The following is a 26,419-nucleotide window of genomic DNA, read 5'->3' as shown; positions in this document are numbered from 1 at the left end:
TTCTACACCTGTCTCAAGGGGGGGTGGAAGAGGTGAAGGTCAGTCTCTTCTCCCAGGTAACAAATGATAGGAGAAAATGACCTCAAGTTGCACCAGGGGAGGTTTATATTGGATATTAGGAAAAATTTTGACATAGAAAAGGTTGTCAAGTATTGGAACAGACTGCCCTGGGAAGGGGTGCACTCACCATCCCTGGAGGTATTTAAAAGACATGGCACATAGGGACATTGTTTAGTGGTGGAGTTGGCAGTATTAACAGTAGGACTCTAAGATATTTTCCAAAATAAATGATTCTTTGAAAAAAAAACCTGCTAAAATCAGACTACAGACTGCAGTTTTCCCTTTATTCACTTGGATTGTATGAAATTTTTTATGTGAAAAAATACATTTGAAAGAACCTATACCTACATGCTTTATTAGGAACTGGGGAATGCACAATTCTCATGGCACTAATAAACCCTTTTACTGCTACTATATAAAACTCCTGAGCAGCTGATGTCACTACGTAGGGTCAGTACTGTGTAATGAAACTGCAGATTACAAAGCTGTACTGGCAGTACACATTGATTATGAAAAGCTGGAAGAGATTCTTAAAACAAGGAGTTGATTTATCTAGGGCAATAAAATACACAAACTAGGAAACTCTCTTACATGATACAAAAATGGTTAAACAGAGTATCCAACCAGAAATTTGCTCAAACAAGACTTGTCAGGTATGTCCAGGCTAAGAATAATGTCCAGTTAAGAATAATAGATGAAACAGCATTTCAGTCTGGATAAGGATTTTTTAATGTTCAGACATCTGAAAAGTACCCTGATTTGTTTTTCCTTTAAAGAAAAAGAATCACAGCCTTCTTTTTCACGTGCATCATCACCAAATTACCCATGATTATTTTCTAAATCATCATCAGATTCTCCAAGTTTGTGAGGTAAACTCATATTTTCTTCATCTGTTTGACCTTTATTTATGGAAAAGATCTGAGACTCTTCTGCTGGAGAAGTTGACAATTTTTCCAGAGATTTCTCCAGCTCGTGTCTGAGTTCATCTTCAGAATCTTCAAAATTTCTGCACAGTCAAACAAGAGAATTATGTAAATTAATAAATATAATTTCATAGCAAACCTTTCTCCATTCAAGGACTCCTAGGGTTTTTTTAAACACTTTATAAATAATATACAAGTAGCACACCTAATGTGAACTTCTGTCTCTATCAGATTGTTTACCTGTATTTAAAAGGCAAGCGAAAAGAGCTGCAAGGCCATGTTAATATTTCTGCTGTAATTTTTAATGACAGCATTGGCTGTGACAAATTCCAGAATTAAAAGTTAAATTAGCAGACTCTCTAAGTTTTCTTTCTTTATGAATTTTTAAGAACACAGTAAAACTTTAGGCAATGCAACATAAAAAACTGTCCAGTTGTGGATTTTTCTCCTGATGTGCTTGACTTACGTGTCTTCACCATCTGATCTTGGCTCAAGTCTACCTTCATCAACATCAACAGCAGAGTATGTTTCTGAATCATCTTCCTTGTTTTCTTCTGGAGGCAACAGACTTAATCTCCCTTCTGTAAAGAAAGAGAAACTTTCCTTCAGCTATATAGTAGAAAACTATAAAAATATGTGTAAAGGAATAGCAAATAAATAAATGCTTGAAGTGTTCTGTTGTTGTTCAAATTACAACAATGTAAATGTCACACTTCTGTTGATGCAAAGTAAATGTAATTTTTTAAACAGTCTGTTACCTTAGGAAAGTGGGCTGCAGTGCAGGTGAGTTTGAATCAATTGCAGTGTCACCTGTCTCAGCATGGACTCTGTTGTAAAGTCACCACTGTCATTTAAATCACCATGTATGTATTTCAATAAATGCTTTTTACAGGGTTCTTCAACCTCAGCAGTTGCAGGGGCTAGCTCCAGGTTTGTGGTACCTACCAGCCTGCTGGCAGTAGTAGCTTTCCTTTGTCTACCCGAGCAAAGGTAAGAACTACAAATGAAGGTAATAGCCAGTGAGTAGGGCTTGCCCCTTTCCCTGCTTTTGAAAAGAGGAACATCCTGGAAGAGGCCTCTCTGTGCTTCAGGGACAGAGCAGAGTTTCTGTCCCTGCTTTTCTAGATTGCCAACTGCTTCAAAATGTTGTTTCTCATCACAGACCCTCTGCCAAGGGTAGAAGAAATATTGCACTAAAGAAAAACATGCAGAATTTACAGGAAAAAACATCCTACCTTTGTCTTCCTCAAAACAGATAAAGGACTCATCAGACAGCTCTGCTTTTGCTAAGATACTCAGGAGTGTTTCTGGTGGTGTCTGTTTCCACTGCTTCCTGTTTTCTGGGATGTCTTCAGGCAGAATAACATGGTGAGCTGAAGAACAGCAGGGTTCTCAGGTCACTAAAGCATTACTGTAGCTTGGCACTATCTTTTGTCAGATCCAGACTTTACAGTCTCAACACTGATTTCTTCCTTTTGTGAAATTCTGAAATCTATTTTTTTTTCCTTTACAGACTGTGCCTGATTTTTTTATAAGTACTTGATCTGATAGATAGGGAAAAATGGTCTGGACTACTCATTACTAAAAATGTTCAACACTGATTTTAATGCTTAAGTAACTTCTTATTAAACCTGGAAGAGGCAGGTGCAGCTTCCCTGAGCAGTCCTTGCTCTGAAACTTGTCAGATTCTTGGTTTGAAAGAGCTTAAAAGAAGTTCTGTTTCTTTTGTGCCCAGTGGTCTTTATTCTAAGGCAGAATGAACAAAAGGTGGTACATTAATAATATTCTGCTTTGTCTTTACTGTCCATGGAAATTCTTCAGGGTATTTTTTGTCTATCTCGGGTGTGCAGAGCGTGCTGGAATGCTGGAAGAGCTCCTGTTTGCAGAAATCAGTCACTGGAGATACTTGTCTGCCTGGGAATGTACACAGTGGTGCTGTAAGAAGCCCAGGGACTTTTCTCAAGTGGAGCATCCCCACAGCCACAGCGGGGTGAGGTGGCACTTGTGACAGTGGTGGCACCACCACTGTGTGCAGAGGGAAAACAGAACTCCACCACGCTCCAGGATGGCACTGCACTCACTGCCCTGTTCCTGTGTGTCATCAGCTCAAGGCCTGAGAAAGTGGTGATGATTAATTGAACAGATTGGCATTTTGAGCCAAGCCACAGAGTGATTGATAAAACACAGTGCTCTTGATATGTATGAGCAACACAACATGACTGCAGTGTGAGAGGGGAAATGCAATTAAAAGCCTGCTGGATCATATGAACATTCAGGTATGGATGAATTCAGTCTGAATTTTAGGTGCTCACTGAAAGCCAAAACTTTCTCACCAAGTTCATTTCCAGCCATAGTAGGACATGCACATGTGGCATCAACACCAGCTAAAAAATTCAGTAGAGTCTGAGGGGCTCCAGGCTGCCAATGCTTTCTGGGTTTTTTCATATCATGCATGGACTCTAAGGGTGAAAAAAAAAGAAGAGGAAAAGTTCTTTGAATTTTTTTGTAAAGTAGATATCTGTGTGATTATAATATTATGTGATATAAAGAAAGTGCTCATGAGATAAACTTGCTATAGCCTGAGTTACTGAATTTACCTAACTTCTGTATGATTTTCAGGATTAATACTCAGCATTGCATTTCCCCAATAAATACCTGTTGGGTAGTCAGGCAGTTTTTCCAAAGCTCTGTCTGTATCATTTTCATAAACTTCCACCAATTTCTCCTTAAGATTCTCACCATCCACAAAAGTTAAAGTCTCATTGAGTTTATCTAATACCTGAAAAAAACAGTAAGTTACTCTGGAAACAGTAAACAAATACGGTACAATAGCTAATCCCTTCTCATTTTACTGTGTTTGCCAGCCATCCTCATGTATGCACAGGAAAATTGTGTAATAAAAAGAGAAACAGCAGGACTCAGAAGCCACATTGTGATTTGTGCATAAGAGGGCCACATGGGGCTCCACAGAATGACAAAATAGTGCTTTATAAATTAAACAAATATATACTAAAAATAAATTTTCTGTTGCTGTTAGGATTTTTTTTTAAATTCTAATATACTAATAAAAATCTTAATAGGCAGCTATTACATAGGTAGCTATTACAATAGATAGCTTTGTGATAAGCCACAAATATAATTTTACTAAATGAAAACATAATATTGTCTGTAGTTGTTCTTGGTTTGTGATACAATACAATACTGCTTCATTTCTGAGAAGAAACAGAAATGTACTGAAACAATCTACAAATTAAATTTAGCATTTGCAGAATGACGCAGTTTTGAGATAAGTTCTTCCTCTCAAGCCCATTTTGGGAAATTTAAATATCTGCACTCCTCCATATTTTACCACATGAAAGACTGCCTCAAGTACCACCCAATTTTCTTCTAAGCAATTACCCTCTTGTAGAAGGGCAGACATATGCAACATGACAACAAATCCTCAATAGGAAGCTTCATTATAACAGAAGCAGAGCATGATGGTAATGGAAATGAATGTAACTAAAACATACCTCTGCTTCTTGAATGCTGTCTTCCTCAGGAAAACATACATCTAAATTAATTTCAAATTTTACTCCTCCCTAAAGAAAATTCACATGTTATTAATTTGTTCTAATAAATAGAAGCATTTAATTAAAAGTACACAGATTACATGGAACTACAAATTTGAAAAATATTCTTCTATTGAAAATAACTTCTATTTTACAACATTTTTCTTCTGCTTAAGAAGATCAAAGTGGAGCACACTGGACAAAAATAGACCTCCTTAAATATAATCCTTTTCCTTTAGTGATATTTTTAAATTACTGCATCCACTTTTGATTTTAAGGGCCTTTGATAAACATTTAATTCAAATCATTACAATACACAGTTTTGTTCTTATAGCTGGTTGTCAACCAGAACTAAAATTGAATACTGTACTGTTTCCATGCAATATTTCATAAATGACTTTCAGTCCACACTGATCTTATGGTCAGAAACATTCCTGGTATCTTATGTGCATTTCTAATTCAATTCCCACCTCCTTCTATGATTTAAAAAACAGTACAGGGAATCACATTTTATAACAAAATATTTTAAAATTAGCATTCTGACTTGACTTTACTTAGACTTTGAATAAACATGAGTTCCCATGCACTACTAATGCAGTTTGATATAAGGAGGAGGAGGAGGCAGAGAATGAATACTAGATGGGAATATCTAAGGGGAATATGCCTCAAATGGTCAGAAAAGCTAATTTATTTTCTTCTGATATAAACTTTTAACAAACAGAAAACCAGCACTCTTAATTGACTCTCAAATAACTTCATTTTCAGACCTACCATAGTAATTCAGTAATTTGAAATGTACAGATAATAAGAAGAAAATTTAAAAAAAAATACAGAAGTAAAGATGGATACTTTTGTGTTACGTCTCTTTTCTAATATAGTTTGGTCTTGCCTATCTTGGAGTCTGACTTGTTTAAAGTTTTCCTCCATATCCTGGAAGGAGAGAGAAAAAACCAGTTTGAATTACACTCTTTGTAACTGAATATATGTATACCACATAAAGAGACTTCTTTAAGTAGCAAATATAGTAATGAATTTCCTTTACAAAGATTTTAAAGAATATTCCATTCTTCATTGCCAATTCTGGCTTATCTGGTAAAAATAAAAACTGAAATACTTGCATAAATTGCAAGACTGATTTTTCAAAAACCCATGTTAGAAAGATACTGTACTGTGTGAAGATATAAATAATACAGATTTTTATTTTTTATGATCACATGCAAGATGACTCAGATTCATTTCATTCTGGAAAACTTTAGAAGTGATTAAAATCAAGATTTTAGTGGAAACCTATGCCTGTAAAAAGTATAGCTCTGTTTTGCAATAACTTGTTTTCTGGCAACACCTAAAAATATTTAATTACTCCTTTTCATATTATAATGACTTCTATAAGAATGCGTCAGAAAAAAGCAAAGTAAATAATAGTATACAGCTCCTTCTGTGATCTCTAGCAATCACTGCTTGCCATCAGCCTCAGGAGAAACCACAACAATTTATAGATTTTACTTTTATTCAGTTTCTCTAAGAGATGGAGAGCCCATGAAATATAGTGACACCAGACAGGCCCAAAATCTAATGTTTCTCTTTCATTATCATGCATTTCCCATTAAATTGCTGGAAATCCAAATTCTCTCTTAATTTGGCTGCCTATAACCCACTTAATTTCATCAAGTGGTGTGAATTCATTTTATTAAAACTCAGATCCAGGATCACTGAGGAGGATACTACTGATATTGGCAGATTCATCCCAGAGAATGAATCAAAGCCAGTGTGGGACTCGCTCAGGAAGATCTATTTAGATGGAGATGGTATTGATACCTGAAGTGACTCTTCTCCTGTTCCAGATATATCTTTGTTTTCAGACTGGTTCTCAGCTTTCCCTTGCCTCACAAGATAGGTTTTATCTTGTATTTTCTGGTGCTCCTAAGGAATGTTTTTAAAAAATGTTCATTTCAATTCCTAATAAAGTATTATAGCATAAAAAAGTAAATATGAGTACCCATATGTCTGAGCTTTGTTACCTGGAGTACTCCTGCTCTAACTCTGAATTCTTTCATATCACTGTGGTATTCTTCCCGAATTTTCTGCAATTGTTTCAAATACTCCTATTAAAGAACAGTAGGGTAGAGTAGGTTTTTAATAAACCAAAGATAGAAAGATTAAATGTACTTATATATGTTCACACAAGATAGAAGTATCTGTTTTCTCTGTCACCCAAAAGCAAAACTATAGAAGTATATTGTTTCTCTATTAAAATATGGGGAAAAGAATGGAAAAGAATCAATAATGGAAAGGAGAATCTGATGAAAAAGAATTCTTATGCCAGGAACACTACTGTCAAGAGTTTAAGAAGAGAGCTTTAGGGAATTAAGGAAGAGATTCACTTACCTGTTCTTTCATTTCATTCTTTCTAGACATGTTTTGCTGATGGTTTTTGAGATGCTCTTCCTTTGTTTTCTGCTGCTGTACTTGGTCATGATATGGGTCAGCAGAGGATGGTCGCAGTCCCTAGGGATGTACAAATGAATTCCAGAGCAAATGAGTTTTTATTTAGAATCCTCCCCTTCAGTGCTCACTCAATTCACTCTCCCTGTTCCACTGAAGAATGCAGTAAAGACAAGCGTACATTTTTGAGGGAAAAAGTCACAGTAGAATTCTACATTTTAACAGTTTTGTCTGAGGAAATGAAACCTCAGGATGAACACTGCAGAGCAGATCAGGGAACTTGCTAGAGCAAAACCTTCTACCTGACAGTGTTACAGTTTGCTATTCAAAAAACATCCATTCATCTTTGGATTTTCATTCTCCTTCTTTTACAGATTTTATTTAGTGGTTCAGCATTTACCTACCATCTGTTTTTCCACTTTAATCTTGTACTGCTGGGCTTCAAACCGCCTTTGAAGAAATTCTGCAGCCCTGAGAGAAGAAAGTGATGTACATATACTATGTTTTATTTCCCAAACTCTGCTACCTTTGCACAAATAATTCTGTATAGATTCTACCACATATGACAAACAGAGCTTTCTTTGTACCACATGAATATATAAATATGCATAAAATATGTATAAATATGGCACAACAGTAAAATAAGGAAACATTCTTTCCAGGCATTCCCTTTCCTATTACTTCAGTTACTTAAGCCTTTTTAGGAGTGCAGCAAAGCCCTTCCATCTTTTATTGGATAAACGGTATTGAAAGCATTAATTAAAACAAAATTTATTTCCCTGATCCTCAAAATGAGTGAAAATTGTCAGAATGGAGGCTATATTCAGCAATCTTTTTATTGTCTTTCTCCTCTGTGCCTAATTCTATCAGTCAAACTTTCTGTAGTTTCTAAACTTTTCCTTTGCTTTTTGATATAAAATAACCATCAGTCACTTGTAAGCTCCCTGTTTCCCATTTATTTCATTTCCTACCTCGGGAATCCACTTGTGCCACAGGGAGCCAAAGTGAATTGACTCTGTCCTTAAATAAGGCACCGGAAATTCAGGTAAGGAAAGATGTTCTAAATCTAAAGATCCACAACTGAAACATTCTAAACACTGTTGTTGTTGAATGAAAATTAATGATTCTGTCAGCTTTAAAGGAAAGCTTTGGAAGTATTCAACATTTCTTTCTCAACATTTTCAATGTTCATCCACACCTAAAATGGCCAGTCACAGAATGGACAGGAAATCTTCTAAGGTTGTACCTCTGCTTAGTAACAGAAAAGCTTTGAAGTAAATAAACTGCTAGAGAAAGGGTCTTTATATCTGAAACAGAAATACAAGTGCTGCATGGAAAAAAAACTCTTTCATGGCCTGCTCTCACTCGCTTCCCTTCAGTGCAGAACTGCTTCTGATCTTTGCATTATTCTCATTCTGGTGTGAAAGACAGGCAGTGTTTATCCTTGGTATAATCAGAGAGTCTACAGAAAGCTTATGTTTTACTTTTTATCCAGTAAAGGACTGGGCTGAGATTTGGGAGACATTTTGACAATGAAATGTCAAACACTAGGTCAATTCAGATGGAATTTCTAGACAAACTGGAACAGGAATTGTCTTGTTGTGTATCAAAAAAAAAAAAAAAAAAGAAAAATTATCAAAGATGAAGCAAAGGAGGCATTCCACTAAATCAGCTATGCCAATTTACTTACTCAGGAAGGCTGATAGCTCAAAATACACAAGAGAGACATAAATAGAGCGCTGTGTTTACCATTCAGGTGGTGGAGGTGGAGGTGCAACTCGTTCTTTTAGTTTATAGTAATCTTCAACTCTTTGGTTGATATGAGAAAGGTCGTAATGTGCATTAGCTTTCCTTTGCAAGTTGTCAAGCTTCTCACAGTAATGACCATAATGACCATGTACTCTAATGCTTCCTGGCCTTTCTGCCATAGTAAATCTGGAGGTCTGTGGCTGAAAATATAATAAAGGATGTTATTTTACCTGTATTCAATTGTATCAGCACAAGTTTGAATTAACCTCCTGTACTTCTCCCCTGTCTGAGTTGCATGTAATATGACTGTGTATGGTATACTAAGTGTAAGTTTTCCAAATCCTTTCAAATATAACCCAGAAACTTCCAAACTTGTCAGGGCTTATGTGATCTCACCATTGCCTTTTCCTTTTCCCCTGTTCCATCAGCTCCTGTCATTAAGCAGCAGCTCACATTGTTGCGAGTGAGTCAGCACAGGGCTTTGTACTCTGTGTGTCCTGGCCCTAGAGCCACTTCATTTTTCTGGAGCCTAAAGCACTGAATTATTTCCAGGAGAGCCTCATTTTGACGTGTGACAGCAAGGGGAAGCTGGGATGTAGCTTTGGACAGTACAGGCATTGATGGCTGCTTTCAGGGGAGCACTGTGCTGCTTCATTTCTCATCTCTTTGATTATGTGCATGTGGGAGTCGGGCTTTCATTTCTCAAAGCCCTTGCTGTGATGAAACACCCTGTATTCCTCCTTTAAGACAAGACTGTCATTTCCATTTCTCATAAGAACAAGGGAGAGAACATGATCACCTAGCTGCCACCACATGATATAACTGTGGTCAGACATCCACAAACTTTTCCATTGGGGGAGACTATATGGTGCATGAGAAAAATGCTAAATTTTGCTTACTTTCTTACATAAATGTAAATGCATCTAAGTACCACTTTCACAGTTCAATATATTACCCATTTTCCATCAAAGATGCTCTGAAAATAGACTCATGTACCTGTGGTACAGTCCAGATTACAGTTGAATAAAAATTCATATCTGTATAGGAAGAAAGTTTCCAACTGTCAGCGAAGTTCCCAAGGAAGAAGTAACCCCAAGAAGTGTTTCATTCCTCAGTGAAGTGGGTTTTACAGTAGGGTTTCCAGAAGTATGGCAATCCCAATCAGTAGGGACAAGAAATTAGGCTATCCAAATAAATGCCAGGGGACCGAGAACTGTGACTAGTGAAGCAAGCATGCTTGACCAACTCACTAACACTCTACAATTAAATGACTGGCTTGACAAACAAGGGGAGAGCAAGGGGACATCTCCTATCAGGCAACTGCCTTCATGCAGGCTTTTGACACTGTCTGCCATAAAATCCTCAGAGGGAAGCTGATGAATTGAGGGCGGGATGAGCAGGCAGTGAAACTGCTTGAAAAGTGGCCCAGAGGGTAGTGATCACAGGGTGAAGCACAGCTGAAGGCCAGAAACTAGAGTTCAACATCTTCACTAATGATTTAGATCACAGGAGAGAGGGGGGGGCAGAGTGCACCCTCAGCAGCTTTGCTGATAACCCAAACTGGGAGGAGTGGCTGATACACCAGAGGGTTGTGCTGCCAGCAAAAGGACCACAAAGGGCTGGAGAAATGGGATGACAGAAACTTCATGCAGTTCAGCAATGGAAGTGCAAAGCCCTATACTCTGCACCAGTATATGCTGGGAGCCATCCAGCTGGGAAGCAGCTTGGCAGAGAAGAAGAAGGGGGCACCTGGTGGACAAGTTGACCATTAGCCAACAATGTGCCCTTGCTGAAAAGGTGAATGACATCCTGGCCTGCATTAGTAAAAGTACTCCCAGCAGGTCAAGGGAGGTGATCTTTTTGCACTACTCAGCACTTGAGAGGCCACACATGAAGTGCTGTGTCTAATTCAGAGCTCTCCAGAACAAAAGAAACAGTTACAAGCTTGAAAAAGTCCAATGAAAGGCCTGGAGCATTATTCCTATGAGGAAAGGCTAAAATAGCTCAGATTGTTTAGCTTGAAGATGGGTTCTGATCAATGGTTGTAACTACCTGAAGGGAGGATGCAGAGAGAATGGAGCCAGACTTTCCTCTGGTACTCAGTGACAGAACCAGAGGCAATGGGCACAAATTGAAACACAGAAGGTTCCCTCTGAATATCACAAAACATATTTTTCACTGTGGGGGAGGGTGACTCAGGGTGAGGCACAGGTTGCCCAAATAGGTTTTAGAGCTTCCATCTTTGGAGATATTCAACAGCCAACTGGACATAGTCCTGGACAACTGGATCTAGAGGACCCTGCCTGAGCAGGGTGTGGACAAGGTGATGACCAGAAGTCCTTTTCAACCTCAACCATTCTGTGATTCTGTGAATCCTGAAGCAAGATCTTCAAAGCATGGCACTATGGAAGTGTCCCTGAAACCCTGCACACTGTTTATTTGGATGTTGAAAGAATATGGAAACATTCTGGGTGTGTTCCCAGTATAGGTCAAAACACTGTGGACAAAATTCTGCCTCTGATTATAGCAGTGCACAGGGAAAGGAAACTATCTTTTCAACTTAATCCATCCCTGGATTTTCATTGGCACAAATGTAACTGTGAAAAAAACAAAGTCCTATGTTCCACATAGGGCCAGTATTAGTCATAGTTAGTGATTGCATGATGGATGCAGTTCTGGGAATTCCACGTTCCATACCAGCAGTCAAGCTCATGTAACTGCAGTGTGCACATCTGGGGGCTCCCAGATCCTAAATGTTCTGTGCTTATGTTCACCAGCATTTAAGGCACTACTGCATGCTCTTAAACATAAATGTGTGCAGTGATGCTAAGAAAGAGGCTGGGCACAGCATACAGTTGATCCCCTGCCTGAGGAAAGAAGGGGGTGGAAAAGAAGTGAGAGACAAAGTGGTTATGAAAAACTGGGCTTGCATTTGGGAGAAGGCTGTCAGTAACAAGTATCTGAGGCAATGGCAGTGACTGCTGGTGATTTTGCCCATGAATGAGCTGACCGAAGGGCTGAAGTAACAGGATCAGTGTATTTGCTTCTATAGCAAAAAATACAAATGCAGAGCTTATTTGCCTTTGTGCAAACATAAATGCAAAGCATGCCTGAATCCTTTTGTTACAAAGGACCATATCAAAGCAGCCTAGATTCAGTATTTCCCATTCAGGCTTTCAAAACATCTCTTCTGAGGATTCAGGCACATTTAACTGCCTTAGTAGTGTCTTAGTGCAAGCATTAAGCTAAATACACATCTTAATATCTTAACCCTTTTAAACTAACTTTTTTCACTATATATATATATATATATGTGAGAATGTGGATACACAGTACCTGAATAATAGGCTGTTGTACTCTTGAAGGAGGCTTCCATTCATTTCTTTGAAATAATTCTTGTTTCTTGAAAGGCATCACTATTCCAGATTCCAGAGAAACTGGGTCCTGGACTCTTGTTTTCTGAAGTTTATATGCTTTTTAACAATAAGAGATTAAAAAATTGCATTCTGTGCTCTCTTTGTGATTAATGATCATGTGGTTGCAAACCACAGTAGGATGCCCACACCTAACATTGACAGGTTGGGTTACTATACATTCCTTACATCCTTTCATCATCATCACCATACCTCACACCTTACCACAGATAGTTTTGCACAGCACACTGAATAAGAGGGAGGAGACCTTTAAAAAGTGGAGTGTTGATTCCATGCTATTTCCAAGAACACAAAACAGGAGGTCTAATTCACAGGCTCTGGGTGCCTCTGCTTAGGCATTCCCTTTCTAAACCAGGCCCTGCATACTCTACAAATTACTATGCAATGTTGCAGTACTTGTAAAATTTAAAAAGAAAGGCTGAAAATTAAAAAAAAACAACTACCTTATCACGTTCCCATGTAGGAGAATACAAGTACAGACAATTCCAGTTTGGTCAATCAGTATTTTGCAAATATCTTAGATGCAGTAATGAAAAGCAGTGTCCTTTCTTGGGTTAAGTAGTTTCTAAGTGAGTTTTAAATCTTTCATCAGTATTGACTGTTAGAGTACCATGTTTGGGAAATAAAATTATATTAAAACTATGATTAAATAATCAGAGATTTTTTTGTAAGCACCTAAGTTATCTAGTTGTTCAGGCACCTGTCCAAATTGCATTGGTTGTGCGGGCAGATAAACCTCATTGAAAGTCATTTTCAAAATAACATGGGTCCCTACACTACTGATGAATATTTTGGTGGGGGGAGGAGGGGAGTCCAAAGTGTTGTTAAGTAATAGATAGGTTATTTTCACAGAACTGTTTTAACTGTTTTGATAGTCCAAAGATAAATTTGAGGGCTCATTGTGATATAATGAAGAATATAGAATTAGAACGAAGTTACACTGCCAGAAACACGCCAGATATTCAACAGTTTATAGACATATATTTAGTCTCATTCATGTTTTCTTAGAAACTGCATACATAATCTGGTCTATCAAAGGGCACTAAATCAAAATAGAGTTCACTGTCTCACAATTTAATAAAATTTGTAAGACTTTGTAAAGTAGTTTCTTTTTGTTTTGTAAAATACTATGGAGCATGTTTTGCAAGATTTGTGCTTTTTTTCACACAGTAAGGATGTTTTTCATGTGACAGACATAAACTAGACCAAAGCCTCTCACTTTTGGAAATTCTGTTTTTTAAAGAACTAAGATTAGTGTTTCAGCACTTTCCTATGGCAGCTCTTCTAGATGACTGTAGCTGATGAGCTAGTGTTAAAGCTGTCTTTCCCTGAACAGGACAGCAGTGCATTGTCTGGGTGAATGGTTCTGCTGTTGCAGTTCTCTCCTCTATTTACTTTTAGGTTTGGGTGAAACCCTTCATCCAAATGTGCAGTAAAGACTGCTGGAGAAAGTTACAGCCAACAGCTGCATCATAACTAACAAATGTTACTGTAGAACTAGTGATACATAATATTATTATCATTACCTTTTATCTGCTTGGATTTAGAGTGAGATGCTGAAGGCCTTTTTCTATGTACCACAGTGGGACTGAGTTCTTCCCGTGCTACCTATCAGAAAAAACAATACCTGACAGAACTGTTTGTGCTACTTTCATACTTATTTTCTCTCAGCAGGCAGCAGCACAGTCACTCACCTCAGGGGGCAGATGCCTGAGAACGAGTTTGTGCAAGAAGGGCTTCCTTAGAATAGAATTGATGGATGGTCGATCCCGCGGAGATATTTTAAACAACTGGGAAATCAATATCCTCAGGTCATAGGAATAGTTAGGAGACACTGGTTGAAAACGTCCTCTGCAAATCTTCAGCACCAGTTCATGCAAACTATTGCCTTGAAACTTCATTAGGGAAAACAATGAAAAGAGGACAGTAAGTATTGCTGGTTCAGAATGATGGACTAGACACCCCAATCTGAAAATAGGTACTTGTTGAAACAATCATAGAGTGATTTGTGTTGGAAGGGATCTCAAAGATCATCTCATTCCAACCTCCCTGCCACAGGCAGGGACACCTTCCACTAGACTGGGTTGCTCAAAGTGCCATCCAGCCTGTCCTTCCACATCAGGGATGGGGCATCCACAACATCTCTAGGCAACCTGTGCCAGTGCCTCACTACCCTCACAGTAAAGAATTTCTTCCTAATATCTACATTTATCATCTTTCAGTTTAAAGTAATTCTCCCTTGTCCTATCATTACATACCCTTGTCAAAAGTCCTTCTTCATTTCTTTCAGGCCCCCTTTAGGCACAGGAAAACTGCTCTAAATCTCCCTGGAGCCTTCTCTTCTCCAGGCTGAACAGCCCCAGCTATCCCAGCCTGTCTTTGTAGGAGAGGTGCTTCAGCCCTCTGATCATTTTTGTGGCCCTTCTCTGGACTCATTCCAATAATTCTATTACCTTTTTTCTTGGGAGCTGCACAGCTGGATGCAGCACTCCAGGTGGGGTCTTGCAGAGCAGAGCAGGGGGGAGAAGCCCTGTGCTGTGGAATCCCTCCACAAACCCTTCATTGCTAACCACAGTTTGCTGTAGAAAATTAATATAACCACTCTCTGATTGTGTTTTCTGGTTACGTTCTCCTGGTTTCAGCTGCACAACTAAAAGGTCTAATGACTTCTGTATCTGAAGAGTTTTATTCTCCTCTGCTGTCAGATACTAACACAGGAGCCCATCTCTCCAGAATGAAACAGGATGTGTTTTGCCAAAAGCTGTTCAACAGAGATCTACATACATATTGTCTTCACAGGGTTCACCTTCAAAACCTCACTTCACCTAACAGCCTCTGCATTCCGTGCTCCCTCCAGAATGAAGATACAATCCTGACCTTTTAAAAAGTGATGCAAGTCAGATAATTCAGTCCTCTCAGTTCACTAGATCTCTTAAGAGGCCAGCATCAATATAGTTTTTCAGGCCTTAGGCAAAAAAACCCACAAGTTCTTTCTAAAATCACCCTTTTATTTATGTGGCTATTTTGAAGGTGGCAGAATTGAATTTACTTTAGCTTCGCTTGCATTTCCTGTCTACATGTGCATTGAGTCATTGCCTTCACACTGAAACAACGGGCAGCAATACAGAATAAAACACCCAATATTCATACAAAGTAATATTTCATGTTTTGCCACTTTGTGAAATCAGCAGTTTCCCTCAGCAGTATCCCCCCTGCTCCTTGCTCAGCACAACTGCTCTATTAGTGCTGCTCTACCTTCTCCCACATCCGAGCTCAGCAAAAAGTCAACATCTGCTGGTCCCAGGAATCTGATCCTTTTCCTGTTGTCAAGATTAGTTTCTGCTGTGTCCCTTCTCCATGTAATAGTCACAGGCTGAGGCTCAGACCAGGCTGAGGACAACAAAGATGCTATCTCGGTTATTTTCTAACATAAATGTGTTTTCAAAAAAAATATACTTCCCCTAGGAAAATTCTTCCTGGGACTCAAACCACTTTCTGGGGAAATGTGGGGTTTAGGTTCTTTAGTAAGTGTAGACTGGTATTTTCAAACAGAAATGAGTAAAATTATATACCTAAGCCTAACCTTGAAGCCTGTCTTTAGTTCTTTCCATTGTTCATCTGTCTTGAAAAAGTTCAGTAATTTTTAAAAAGCAAATATATGTTCAAAGTATGTGCACACACATGCATATATGTAAGTTACAGGACTACAAGATAATACTCTTTATTATGCACAAAACAGATACAAAATGAAAAGTTAAATACTAGCAGTCATTCTTTAATACCAATAAGTAAGATGAAAATAACTCTTGTAGCTGACTGTGAATACTATTACTATTACAGGTTTTGCAAGGTGATTACGATATTTTCTAATAATATGATAAGGAGCTGATTGTACAGTACTTACAGGATGCTTTAGTGCACACAGCTCATAAAGCACACAGCCAAGAGACCAAATATCTCTGTGAATAAGAAGTAATTAAAGTTTCAATGAAAAGTCTATAATATTTTCATCCATGTAATCAGTACCTCCTCTCAGCTCCCAAATTTATTACCATTATTCTGTCACAGACTGGTGCAAATTTTATTTTTTCTTAAGATGCACTAAATAGAACAACTAGAAATTTCTTTTCAGTTGTGGCACCAATGTTTCTCTGGTATCTAATTAGGTTTTTCAATTATAATTGGAAAAGGCACATGATACAGGAAGTCTGCTTAATATTTCTAGCAGTATGAAGGACAAATTTGATTTGATAGCTGGGGAGACAATGCAGGAGTAAACTTGCCTGAATAGTACCTGAGAGCTGAGATGCTACTCTGAGCTCCAGAACATTTGGTGTTGATCCTATTCCCCACAAGGAGAAGGGCACCTAAGCTCATTCACCTCCTGACTTTGCAGTGCTTCTCATCTGGTATTTCGTGGTAAGCCTCAGACCTATTTGTCTTTCCTGCAACTGGCTACTGCAAATTTCCAAAGCAGCCAAACTAGCAGCTTTCATTTTAGTGTGTTTTTATAAATAATAAATGAGTGTATTAAAAAATTAATGAACTTGGAACTGTAAAGAGGCATTGGTTATTACATCTTGGAAATGAGATAAATTTGGTATTTGATGAAGAAGCAGATTAAGCAAAGGGAAAATACTGGTTTTCATTTCCCACCTCTACTTACAAGAAGTATTAAAAGAGAGTTTAAAGTGTAAGTAATTTTATAAAGCAAAAACATATAATTATATTAAGCCTGTAGATTTGTAGGAATGTGCCCCCTATGGACAGAGTGACAGAACTATCCTCTGTCCCCCAAAAAGGAAAGAGCCCAGGATCTTCTCTCATTGATTAGGTGAAAAGCCACCTCATAGGACCTTGGGGACTTCACCTCAAGTTTAAGGATAGCTAACTGGAGAGGATCCAAGAAGTCCCCCCTGGGCCATTTAGTAGAAAGAGAAGAGAACAAAGAAGCTAATCGCTTTTGTGAGGTGTTTTAACCAGGAGCAAAGACCTGTGTACCTGACTCAGTTTTTCTGTTTGCTATTTTGCCTTTTATTAAACCTTTTTCATTTCAAACACTGCAGCAGAAGCCTCCTGCTCATTTATGCCTCCCAAGGAAAGCTGAGCTATCTTGGGTGTATTATGTTTGGGTGTTGAGAGCTCATTAGACCCTTATTAGCTTATTAGGCTCGAAAACCCCGGTAAACGTAATATAGATTAATCACAGCAAAGTCATGATTGCTGTATTTTGGATATTCTAAGTCAAAATACTACTGACATTGTTGTATAGTATAAGGTAGTTGTTGTGTACAATGATGCACCTAATCACTGTACACAGTAATACAAAACTTCACAAAGGGTGACCATGAGAAATTCCCATGCTCTGCACAAATACCGATTTAAACCATATTACTAAAACATTCTTTTAAAATATTCTTTTAAATGTTTATATTTATATTATTCTTTAAAATAGTCTAAAAAGTTCTCTTATGCCTGCACATCCTCACACACGTAGGAAGGAAAGACAGAGACTTACGTTTTGTTGTTGTATGGTCGATTTTCACATATCTCAGGTGAAAGGTAATAGGGGGTCCCTACACAGGTATGGGCAAACTCTGTAGTACTAATGAAACACAGTGAACAGAAAGACTTACACACTGAAAAAGTTGACAAACAACTGAACTAGAGACTTCTCTGCCACAGGTTAAAATGGGGGACATTACTTCTGCTCTCCAAATAGCTGAATCATGGAACACCCCATGAAGAACTACAGCACTTCCCAGTTCTGTGTAAAATGAGCCACTATTTTAATAGCGGAGAGTGTTTGCACTTCAACAGAAAGCACAGCAATTCCCTGTCCTTATCTTGGCCCACAAGCCTTTCATTGTATTTTCTCTCTTCTGTATGGCTGAGGAGGGGAGTGACAGAGCTTTTGTGGACACCTGGAATCCAGACAGCGTCAACTCACCACAGAAACTTAATTCACTAGTTACAGGAGGAAAAGTACTGTCATGCTCCAATTATATTGTTGCTATAAATAAGCCTATTACATATTTTTAAAAATGTATGTCTTGGACATTCAAATTCTGAGGTTTACTTTCTATCTGCTGGGTGCTGTTCTGCTGTGTAGATGCAATCCTTACAGCAGCTATGCCCAGAACACTTCCAAAGGAAGGCACTTGGGGTATCACTAGTTTACATGCTGAGAGCTCAGTTCTGTCAAAGATAATCAAAAAGCACAAAAACAGATCAAATATAAGCATTTTCCTGTTGTTATCACGTCCCCTGGCATGTTTTGGCCACACCTGGTCACCATCCAGGAGAGATCAACTTTGTCCCCAGCGTCATTAAAGACAAGGCCTCCCTTTTTCAGAGAACAATACAGATGAAAGGCCAGCCATGTTATGTTCTCAGGCCCAGGTGGCCATTCTGGTATTTAAAAAAAATTAACATAGGCTCTGTCTTGAAGGACACACAACATATGTCCAAACTCTCTTCCTTTACTCTTTCTTTAGTTTTAAATGCTCTTCACTTTTATTTTTAGGAGGTAACAGAAGCTATTACCAACAGCTGCATGAGCAGGAACTGTGTCTCCAGAAACAGATCTGTGGTTCCATGCAGGATGGCATGTTTTAGGATAACAGGAGAAAATGTAGTGTCAGACCCTTTGTAACCGAGACCCCTTCAGCAAGTACAATCCACAAACAATTTGCATGTTCAGGCTGCATTCTGGACATTCACAAACATTCCTATTTGGCGCAGATCACAGACTGATTAAAAACCAGGCTTACCTGTTCAACTGCCTCGCTATGCCAAAGTCCCCAAGCTTTGCTACCTTTCCATTGTTGCTAAGAAAAACATTCTGCAAACAAACCCAAAAATAGTATGTGATAATGAAAGGCCTTCTCAAGCATATGTTTCACAGGACAAAACAAGCCCCTCTCTTGTACCAGTTCTACTACCTGTGCTTTTACATCTCTGTGTAAAATCTTCTTGTCATGAATATGCTTCAAGCCCAAGGAGATCTGCACAAACCAACTGAGAATCTGCAATGAAAGTTACAGAGATAGAGACCTATGAATTTGTGTGACTCTAATGGGGCATCTTACTGAAATATATAAAATAAAGTCAACAACCAAATCTAACATATCTAGAACATATATAATGTGAAACATTATAAAAGGTATTTTTAAAGTTAATGCCATAGATTTTTCCTTTCCATTTAGTGGTGTCACTAAACTAAATGGAAACAGACCAACCCTACTTCCCTTATCACCATCGAGTTTTCCCTGACTGTGCCAGGACACACACTTGAACAAGGACTGAAGAATCATGCCAAAGAAGAGTAAGAATAATAGACCGTTTTTAAGAAGTGAGGGAGTGCAAATAACTAAGACAGAACTGGGAAGTGGCTTCTTAATCCTCAGTGATGGAAGTCATACCACCCAGCTGTAGTACTTGTAATCCTACTGAATGTAATCCAGGAAGCAAAAAAAAGAAGAAAAAGAGAAAAAATATGAAGGACTGAAGTGTGGTGAAAGAAGTGTGCTATGCAGAAACTTGTATAATAAGTAAGCACATGTGTTTATCCTTTATCCTTGGCCCAGTAAAGCTTTTAGACATCTATTTAATTTCCAATATACCCAGCTTCTTAAATAAGGGCCTTTGGACTAAATTCAGAAACAAAACTACAACCTGCTGATATACTTCTCTATTTAGGAAAACTCATGCACACGAAAGACTTTGATTCAAGTAATAACCTTCTATTTAGCAATGCTTGACATTAAATAGATAATTTCCTGATTAGGGCTGATGCCACAAATGAGGCTTTCTCAGAAGAACATTTGAAAATATAAAGATATTTTAACACTATTATGTTAAATTGGGAAAATTTGCTTTCATTTCTTTGATCAGCAGATGTATCTTTAGTTTCTATAATTCATTCTTTTGTCTGTATTTCTTTCCCTTACTTTGGATATGTATTATTCTGTGACATTGTCAAGGGATTTGTGTGTTGGTTCTCTCCTTTGTGCTTTCATGATCTGTGGGCTTGTCCTCTCTTTAATTTTTTCATGTTCTCTCTGTCTCTAGTATGACTCCCAACAGGCTCTTAAAATTCATTATTACTGAACCAGTAATTCACTTTCAACTGACTTCTCCACAAAGGAGCTCCTCTTTTACTACTAAAGCAAAAAGAAAAGTCACAATACTTTTTTTTCCCCTCAATTTTATGCCTTAGAGTATATTTCCACCCGCAGGTTGACTACTATCTAGTTGATTTCTAAGCAAAATTTTATTGTTCCTGAAAAAGTAGATTTTATTTATGACTAAATAACCCCAGAGTTCAGTCCACTAATTCCTACACAAAGAAAATTTCTTTCAGAAAGCTAAGAGTTAGTAAAAAAAATAAAGGAATAAATAAGGAATAGTGGAAAATTCTACTTCTGTGAATTGCAATACTTATCATACTCACCAATTTACAAAATAAAATATATATGAACATGGCCCAAAAGCAGTCACATATCTGGATTTGTTTCTCTGTGCTGGTTTAACAATTTAAATGGCATCAGAGAAGTTTTGACTGAAATGAAATTAATGGGAGATTTACGACAGACCTCAGTATAAAGGAGGATATGCCATGAAGCAAATAGCACCAACAAGTTAAGAATTTGTTTGTAATACATCCTCCCCATAACTGGAAAGCACTACTTAAAAAAAGGTCTTCATGGTTTAATGGATATATTACTAATGTAAAGAAAAAGTACATCTACAATGCAAAGAGCAATAGGAGGAAGGGGGCATTTAAAAAGTCACCCTCATACTGCTAATGAATTCATTTCAGATCTTAAAGAGTGCTAAAAAACCTTCCTATACTCCAACTAAAATTGCCAAAGTTTTCTTTAAAAGTTCAGTTATTACTGAATAATTCAAACCACGTGTTTCACATAATATGTTCTTCCCTCTAAAGAAAATGTCTTTCACCTGGTCCTCATCAAACAGTACTCCATGCTGCATATTTATTCTCTTCATTAAATCTCCACCATCACAGTATTCCATCACAATATATAGCTTGTTCTCTTCTGAAAGGAAAAACATAATTTTGCCTTTATTCCTGTATTATTCATTAACACAGCAACAACTTATTTTTATTTTTATGGTCCTTCTTTCAAAAGGTAGCAGTTAACCTCTACCTACTCCTCCATTTCAAAGACTAACTAAGAAAAAATGGATACTTCCAGTGAAACCTGACACAAAAATAAAATGTGAAAATATATTTAAATGGAGATTCAGTAAAATATTAAATACATGAGGAAATCCACAAGAGACCCCACTGACAGATGTTCTTACAGGAAACTTAGCAGAACGCTTCAAAGTTCAGGGTTTTTGCTCAATAACTAAGTATGCAGTAAGGCTTACGGGAAAAGTTAAAAGTGGACAATATTCAAAAAAAGCAAAACTAAAGAGCAGGGCCTGCTTAATAGGAAAAATTCAACCCATTCTTACCTCTCTGGGGTTAGAAAGCTATCTGATTTACATGTCCCCTAAAACATTTACAGTCCTGGTCACAGAGAACAATTTGAACAGAAGCTGCAATATAGATTTTATGACATAAGGCACTGCTTATGGCAGATGTCAGAGGAGAAATAAATACAGGGAATTAGCTTTCATGGTGAATAGAATTCCTTCTATCTCTTTCAGTCCTGAAGAATTCTTTATCCTTGAGTGGTAATTCAAAATACATCTGAAGAAAAAAGGCTAGCACAGCATTATGAGATTGATATTGGATCACTGGAAAGACAGTACTGTATCAAAGTATGAAATGCCAATACTGTTTTTACATTCCAGATGCTGAAAGACATTTTCAGATGGACTAACAGATTGCATTTCTATTTAACAGCTTCTTTTTGTGCTTGCCTGTTTTGTCTGTGTGTATGTATATGCAGACATAAGTATGTGGATATGTGTGCATGCACATATGATGTATGTATCATAATCATATTATGTCATATGTATGTGATGTGGATAAACAATATATGAGGAACCCCAGGTTAGACCAGATGAAATGATCATTCCATTTCTTGCCTAATTCATCAGCCTTTTGTCCTATTTGATCAGCGTATTCCTTGCTATACTCAAAAGCTCTCTTCTATTGAAACTCCTAGAAAATTCCCAATAAACTCTGGACTCCCATAAAAAATCAAGACTAAAGTTCAACTTGGACAGTACAGACAGCTCAGGATCTAGGATTCATGCTAAGTACCCACTCACACACGTGAAAAACACAACTGATGCCTGAATTTGATGCCTTGTGTCCATTTCTAGCAATTGGGAACTTTTCCCACGTTTAAGTAAGGCACTAGGGACAGGGCTAAGGGTGGTCAACACTAACGAGGTAAGTTTTCTGCCTTCCACTCCTTCCATCACAATGAAAATAGAAATGTTAAAAATAAACCTTGCAAAGAAGCATAGAAGGTTACAATATTTGCATGCTTCATCTTGGCCAGCAGAACAACTTCTTTCTCAGACGCTTCTTTTTCTTTCATGGGCATCTACAAAGAATCAAGAAACTAAATGCTAACAATGATATATTTACCCCTTTTCAAAAATAGTTACATTACCACACTATACTCACTAATACAAAAATACAGTCTACCAAGATAATGTAGAAATATTATAAAATATGATGTATATAGAACATTAAAAAAAATTGCAGTGTATGTTTGAATGTGTATTGGAACATTACTGAAGTCAAACCCAATTTTGACATTTTACAAACAGGCAAATGTCAACCTTTAACTTAAGTTAAAGAATTTAAACTCCAAAGTTAAAGAATTCCCATAAGAATTTGAAGAGTATGGATGTAGATGACTCTGTGATGCTAACAGGGGTGATGTCAAAAGATCAAAGAAAAGGAAGAAAAAAATCCTTCATTTTACTGGTGTTACTTTTTCTTGTAACATTTCAGGCAAACTCTTTGCCTTCTTACACTAATGGAAAACTTTGGTTTAGTTTATTACGATGACACTTCCATCAATACTACTTAAAAATTCATTTCTCTGAGTATCTATCCTATTGCAAAGTTTCTAACCCTCATTCTTAAAAATATTTTTGAAATGTAATCCTTAAAGATTCAAAATTCAGTAACTGATAAAACACACTCCACCATATAAAAAAAATCTTTTGACTTCAAAGTAGCAATTTTCTGTCTCCAGCTTCTGATTTTTGAACAAGTGGGATTCACAGTAATATTTCATTAGCAGCCATTCTCCTAGTTGTACATCAAAATCTAAGATTAGAAACGCATGGGGTTTATTGGTCACGAGCAGAGAGAGAAACTATTCATCTTTTCACTCCGCTGTCATTACTCATGTATCAGCTTTTCCAGGTTTGAATCTGGAAGACATACAGCTCTTTCTAGAACTCATTCTTCTACTGTAATTCTCTAATATATTAGGAATTCACTGGGGTGGCCCAGAATAGCAACAGACCTGTCAAAACATGTAGGCACTCATTGAAATTGACTGTTAAAACCCCTCTATTGAAATCACAGAGGTTTTAAGTGCCTTTGTGGAACCAGATCCAGGCGTGGTATTACCCCCCCAACACCCAAGCAAGAGGCCATAAGCTGCCTCTATGGTCAGTGGGAAGGAAGGGAGAAGTTACATGGCCCAACTGAGCTCGTTCTAAATCAGAAATTGAAACCACATGTGACCAACAGCTTCCTAAAAAGACCTAATTCTCTTGTTCTCCTTGAAAGGCCATCGGACCAAGCAGCTCAGTTGCTGACAGCAACAGAATGAAAACTTAAAATCAAATGAGATTAATCGAACTGCCATAAACATAAATGGGAATTGGAAAGACTCCATTGTGAATTACTCCTGTCTGAAAGATGGATGTGGGAAACAAGAAAATAAAAAAGCTTAGAGAAATTTACCACAGAATTGTGATTTGTTACTTTAGTGGCAATACTTTCATTGCAATTGAATCAACTATTACAGAATTTGAATTAGGCAGTGCCACACATTGTAGGCAGAAAGAAGCTTTAAAAAGAACAAAAATGCAGTAAAAAGCAAAGCATTTCATAGTATCACATCTATGCTTTTAAAATAATAAATTAGAAAGAATACAGTCTTTGGAAAGCTTAACTCTACATAATTGAGATGAAACTACAAAGGAGATAAAAAATAACCTATGTTCATACCCAGCTAAATGCAAGTAGGATAATCTGGTAAATAATTCAGGTTTTGTTGGTTTACCTTAGTTAAATTGATCTCTTTGATAACACACGGCTCATTATCCATTTTTCCTTTTGCCAAGAATATTTTGCCAAAAGATCCTTCTCCAATTTGTTTAATGAGTTCATATTTATCCATGATGTTATTCATCTTAGAGCAGAGGCTAAAATAAAAATTCCCCAGATTAGTACTGCACATAGTCAGTGCTTTAACACCTGAGATGGTGCTACTGAAATAGGCACTACCTTTTAAGACTGTACTTTTTATTACTTTTTATAACATTACTGTGGTTGATTCTTCATAAAAATATAATGTGCTGGTAGTATGAAAATTATTGCAGATCTTAACTTTTAATAAGCAGCAGGTTTATGAGTGTCTCATAAAGAAAAGCATAGCATACCCTGAAGTTAATGCATGGAAAGGAAGTACAGACTACTGCATAGGATTATGATATGATTTTGTAAAATGTGACATTATTTTGTGAATGGAACAATACTGTGGAATTGATCTCTTAATGGAAAAAATAATCTATTCCATATTAATTTAGTTTATACTGGTGTGATCCAAAGTTGTCTGTTAGATCACACTAGTATAGTGTGATCACACTGGTATAGTTAGCTCTCACATGATGAGAAGCTGCAGGAGACCATGACCAAGTGAAGTTGGGGATCAGCTCTAGTGCAGAAACCTCTGTGAGGAACACTGAGGCCACTGGGTACTTTCAGTGGTTCCACAGGCAAAGCTGCACACCTAAATATCAGCAAACACTACAGAACTCTTCTTATTAGTTGTCCTGAGCTTTAGCAAGGGAGATTTGCTCCGATACCAGACGTTCCCCGCCAGGCAAGCTCTGCAGCAGACTCCATCGCTGGCAGCCTCCGAGGCCCACCGGCAGTGCCAGCAGGGAGACCTTGGGACGTTTGGGATTTCGGTGTCTGGGTCAGAGCCAGCTCCTGTTGGCAGCCACAGGTGAGAAGCGGCACTAGAGACAGATGCCCGCGCAGGGCACAGCGGTGCGCTCCGCCGGGGCTCAGCCCCGCATCCACAGGCGACAGCCCGGCCTCCCGCCGCCCCGGAGGGCAGCGCCCGGGCACAGGTGCTCCGGGGAGGGCGGCAGCGCCTGCCCCGAGTGCCGTGGTGCCCGAGCGCCGCCCGGGCCGGGGCAGACACAGCGCGGTGGCGCGGAAGGGCCGCCCGCGGGGATGCCGCGCTCCGGCCGCCCTGCGTCCCCATGGCGACGGGACGCGCCGGCGGGCAGCCCTCGCCGGAGCCTGCCTGCCCAGCGGACCTGCTCTGCTCGGCTCGGCCCGGCCCGGTCCGGCTCTGCCCGGCTTGGTTCGGCCGGGCCCAGCCCGGGGCGGCGGGGGGACGCGGTACCTGCGTGCGCTCAGCCGCCTCCGGAGCCCGCCCGGCCGCGGGGAGGAGCCGGCCCCGCTGCGAGCCCCGCCGGAGGAGTGGCGTTTGCAGAGCCCTTCGGGAGCGCAAGAGCTTTATTTCCCTGGTACAAGCCGCCCTTCCCTCCCACGGACACGAACTTGGGGTTTGCATGGTCAATGGTAGGAATGGGGTGGCCCAAAAAGAAATCTCGACTGCCATGGGGTGGCCCAAAAAGAAATCTCGACTGCCCCAAGGTCTTGAATCCTTGGTGGAAACTCACATACCAGCCTATGTGCAATAGGGGAGGTGAGGTATGACCTTGCCCCCCACCACAACTGCAGATTTCCTAAAGGTTTCCTTGCATATTATTCCGAATATTATTTATCTCCTGGAGACCGCTTCCCCAGGAGAACTCTGCCAAGAGCATTTGTGCTCTCCCTTGCCACATTTTTCTTGTAAAGTGTCTATTTATTACCCAGTAACCAGAACAGAGCCCAAACTTGACATTGCCCATAGCACTCTCTGCAGCAAGAGCACATATATCAAAGTCGGGAAATTTGCCCTTTTTCATGAATACATTTGCTTCCTTTCACACATGCAATGGCATATAAAAAACTCATTGAATCAAGGCAAAAGTTTGGTGTCAAAGAATTTTCAGGGGATTA

General features: G+C 38.6%; 1 protein-coding gene across 1 annotated transcript; it reads right to left on the bottom strand.

Moving 5' to 3' along the window:
* Positions 1 to 858: 858 nt before the first annotated feature.
* On the bottom strand, positions 859 to 25,799 carry NEK5 (NIMA related kinase 5). Its single transcript, XM_038152921.1, has 23 exons — positions 25,755 to 25,799; positions 24,399 to 24,540; positions 22,595 to 22,691; positions 21,124 to 21,221; positions 19,104 to 19,187; positions 18,933 to 19,003; positions 17,678 to 17,764; positions 16,064 to 16,118; positions 13,854 to 14,054; positions 13,686 to 13,767; positions 12,062 to 12,198; positions 8,726 to 8,925; positions 7,381 to 7,447; positions 6,920 to 7,039; positions 6,553 to 6,636; positions 6,350 to 6,454; positions 5,384 to 5,464; positions 4,496 to 4,564; positions 3,639 to 3,762; positions 3,317 to 3,442; positions 2,219 to 2,356; positions 1,450 to 1,564; positions 859 to 1,066 (listed from the first exon to the last, which is right to left on the bottom strand). The coding sequence occupies exons 2-23, from the start codon at positions 24,525 to 24,527 to the stop codon at positions 880 to 882; spliced, it is 2,457 nt and encodes an 818-aa protein (XP_038008849.1). The 5' UTR covers positions 24,528 to 24,540; positions 25,755 to 25,799; the 3' UTR covers positions 859 to 879.
* Between the last annotated feature and the right edge of the window lie 620 nt (positions 25,800 to 26,419).

The sequence above is a fragment of the Motacilla alba genome, chromosome 1 (genome assembly GCF_015832195.1).
Source record: "Motacilla alba alba isolate MOTALB_02 chromosome 1, Motacilla_alba_V1.0_pri, whole genome shotgun sequence".
Classification (NCBI taxonomy): Eukaryota; Metazoa; Chordata; class Aves; order Passeriformes; family Motacillidae; genus Motacilla; species Motacilla alba.
The sequence above is the reverse complement of the archived record's forward strand: the minus strand, read 5'-3'. Positions and strand labels throughout refer to the sequence as shown.

Coding starts and splice junctions, on each gene's coding strand:
- NEK5 (XM_038152921.1), bottom strand. CDS start 24,527: ATGAATAACATCATGGATAAATATGAACTCATTAAACAAATTGGAGAA. Junction 8,926..12,061: donor TACAACAGCCTATTATTCAG/GTACTGTGTATC, acceptor TTATATTTTCAG/CCACAGACCTCCAGATTTAC. Junction 5,465..6,349: donor CAGGAGAAGAGTCACTTCAG/GTATCAATACCA, acceptor CTCTCCTTCCAG/GATATGGAGGAAAACTTTAA.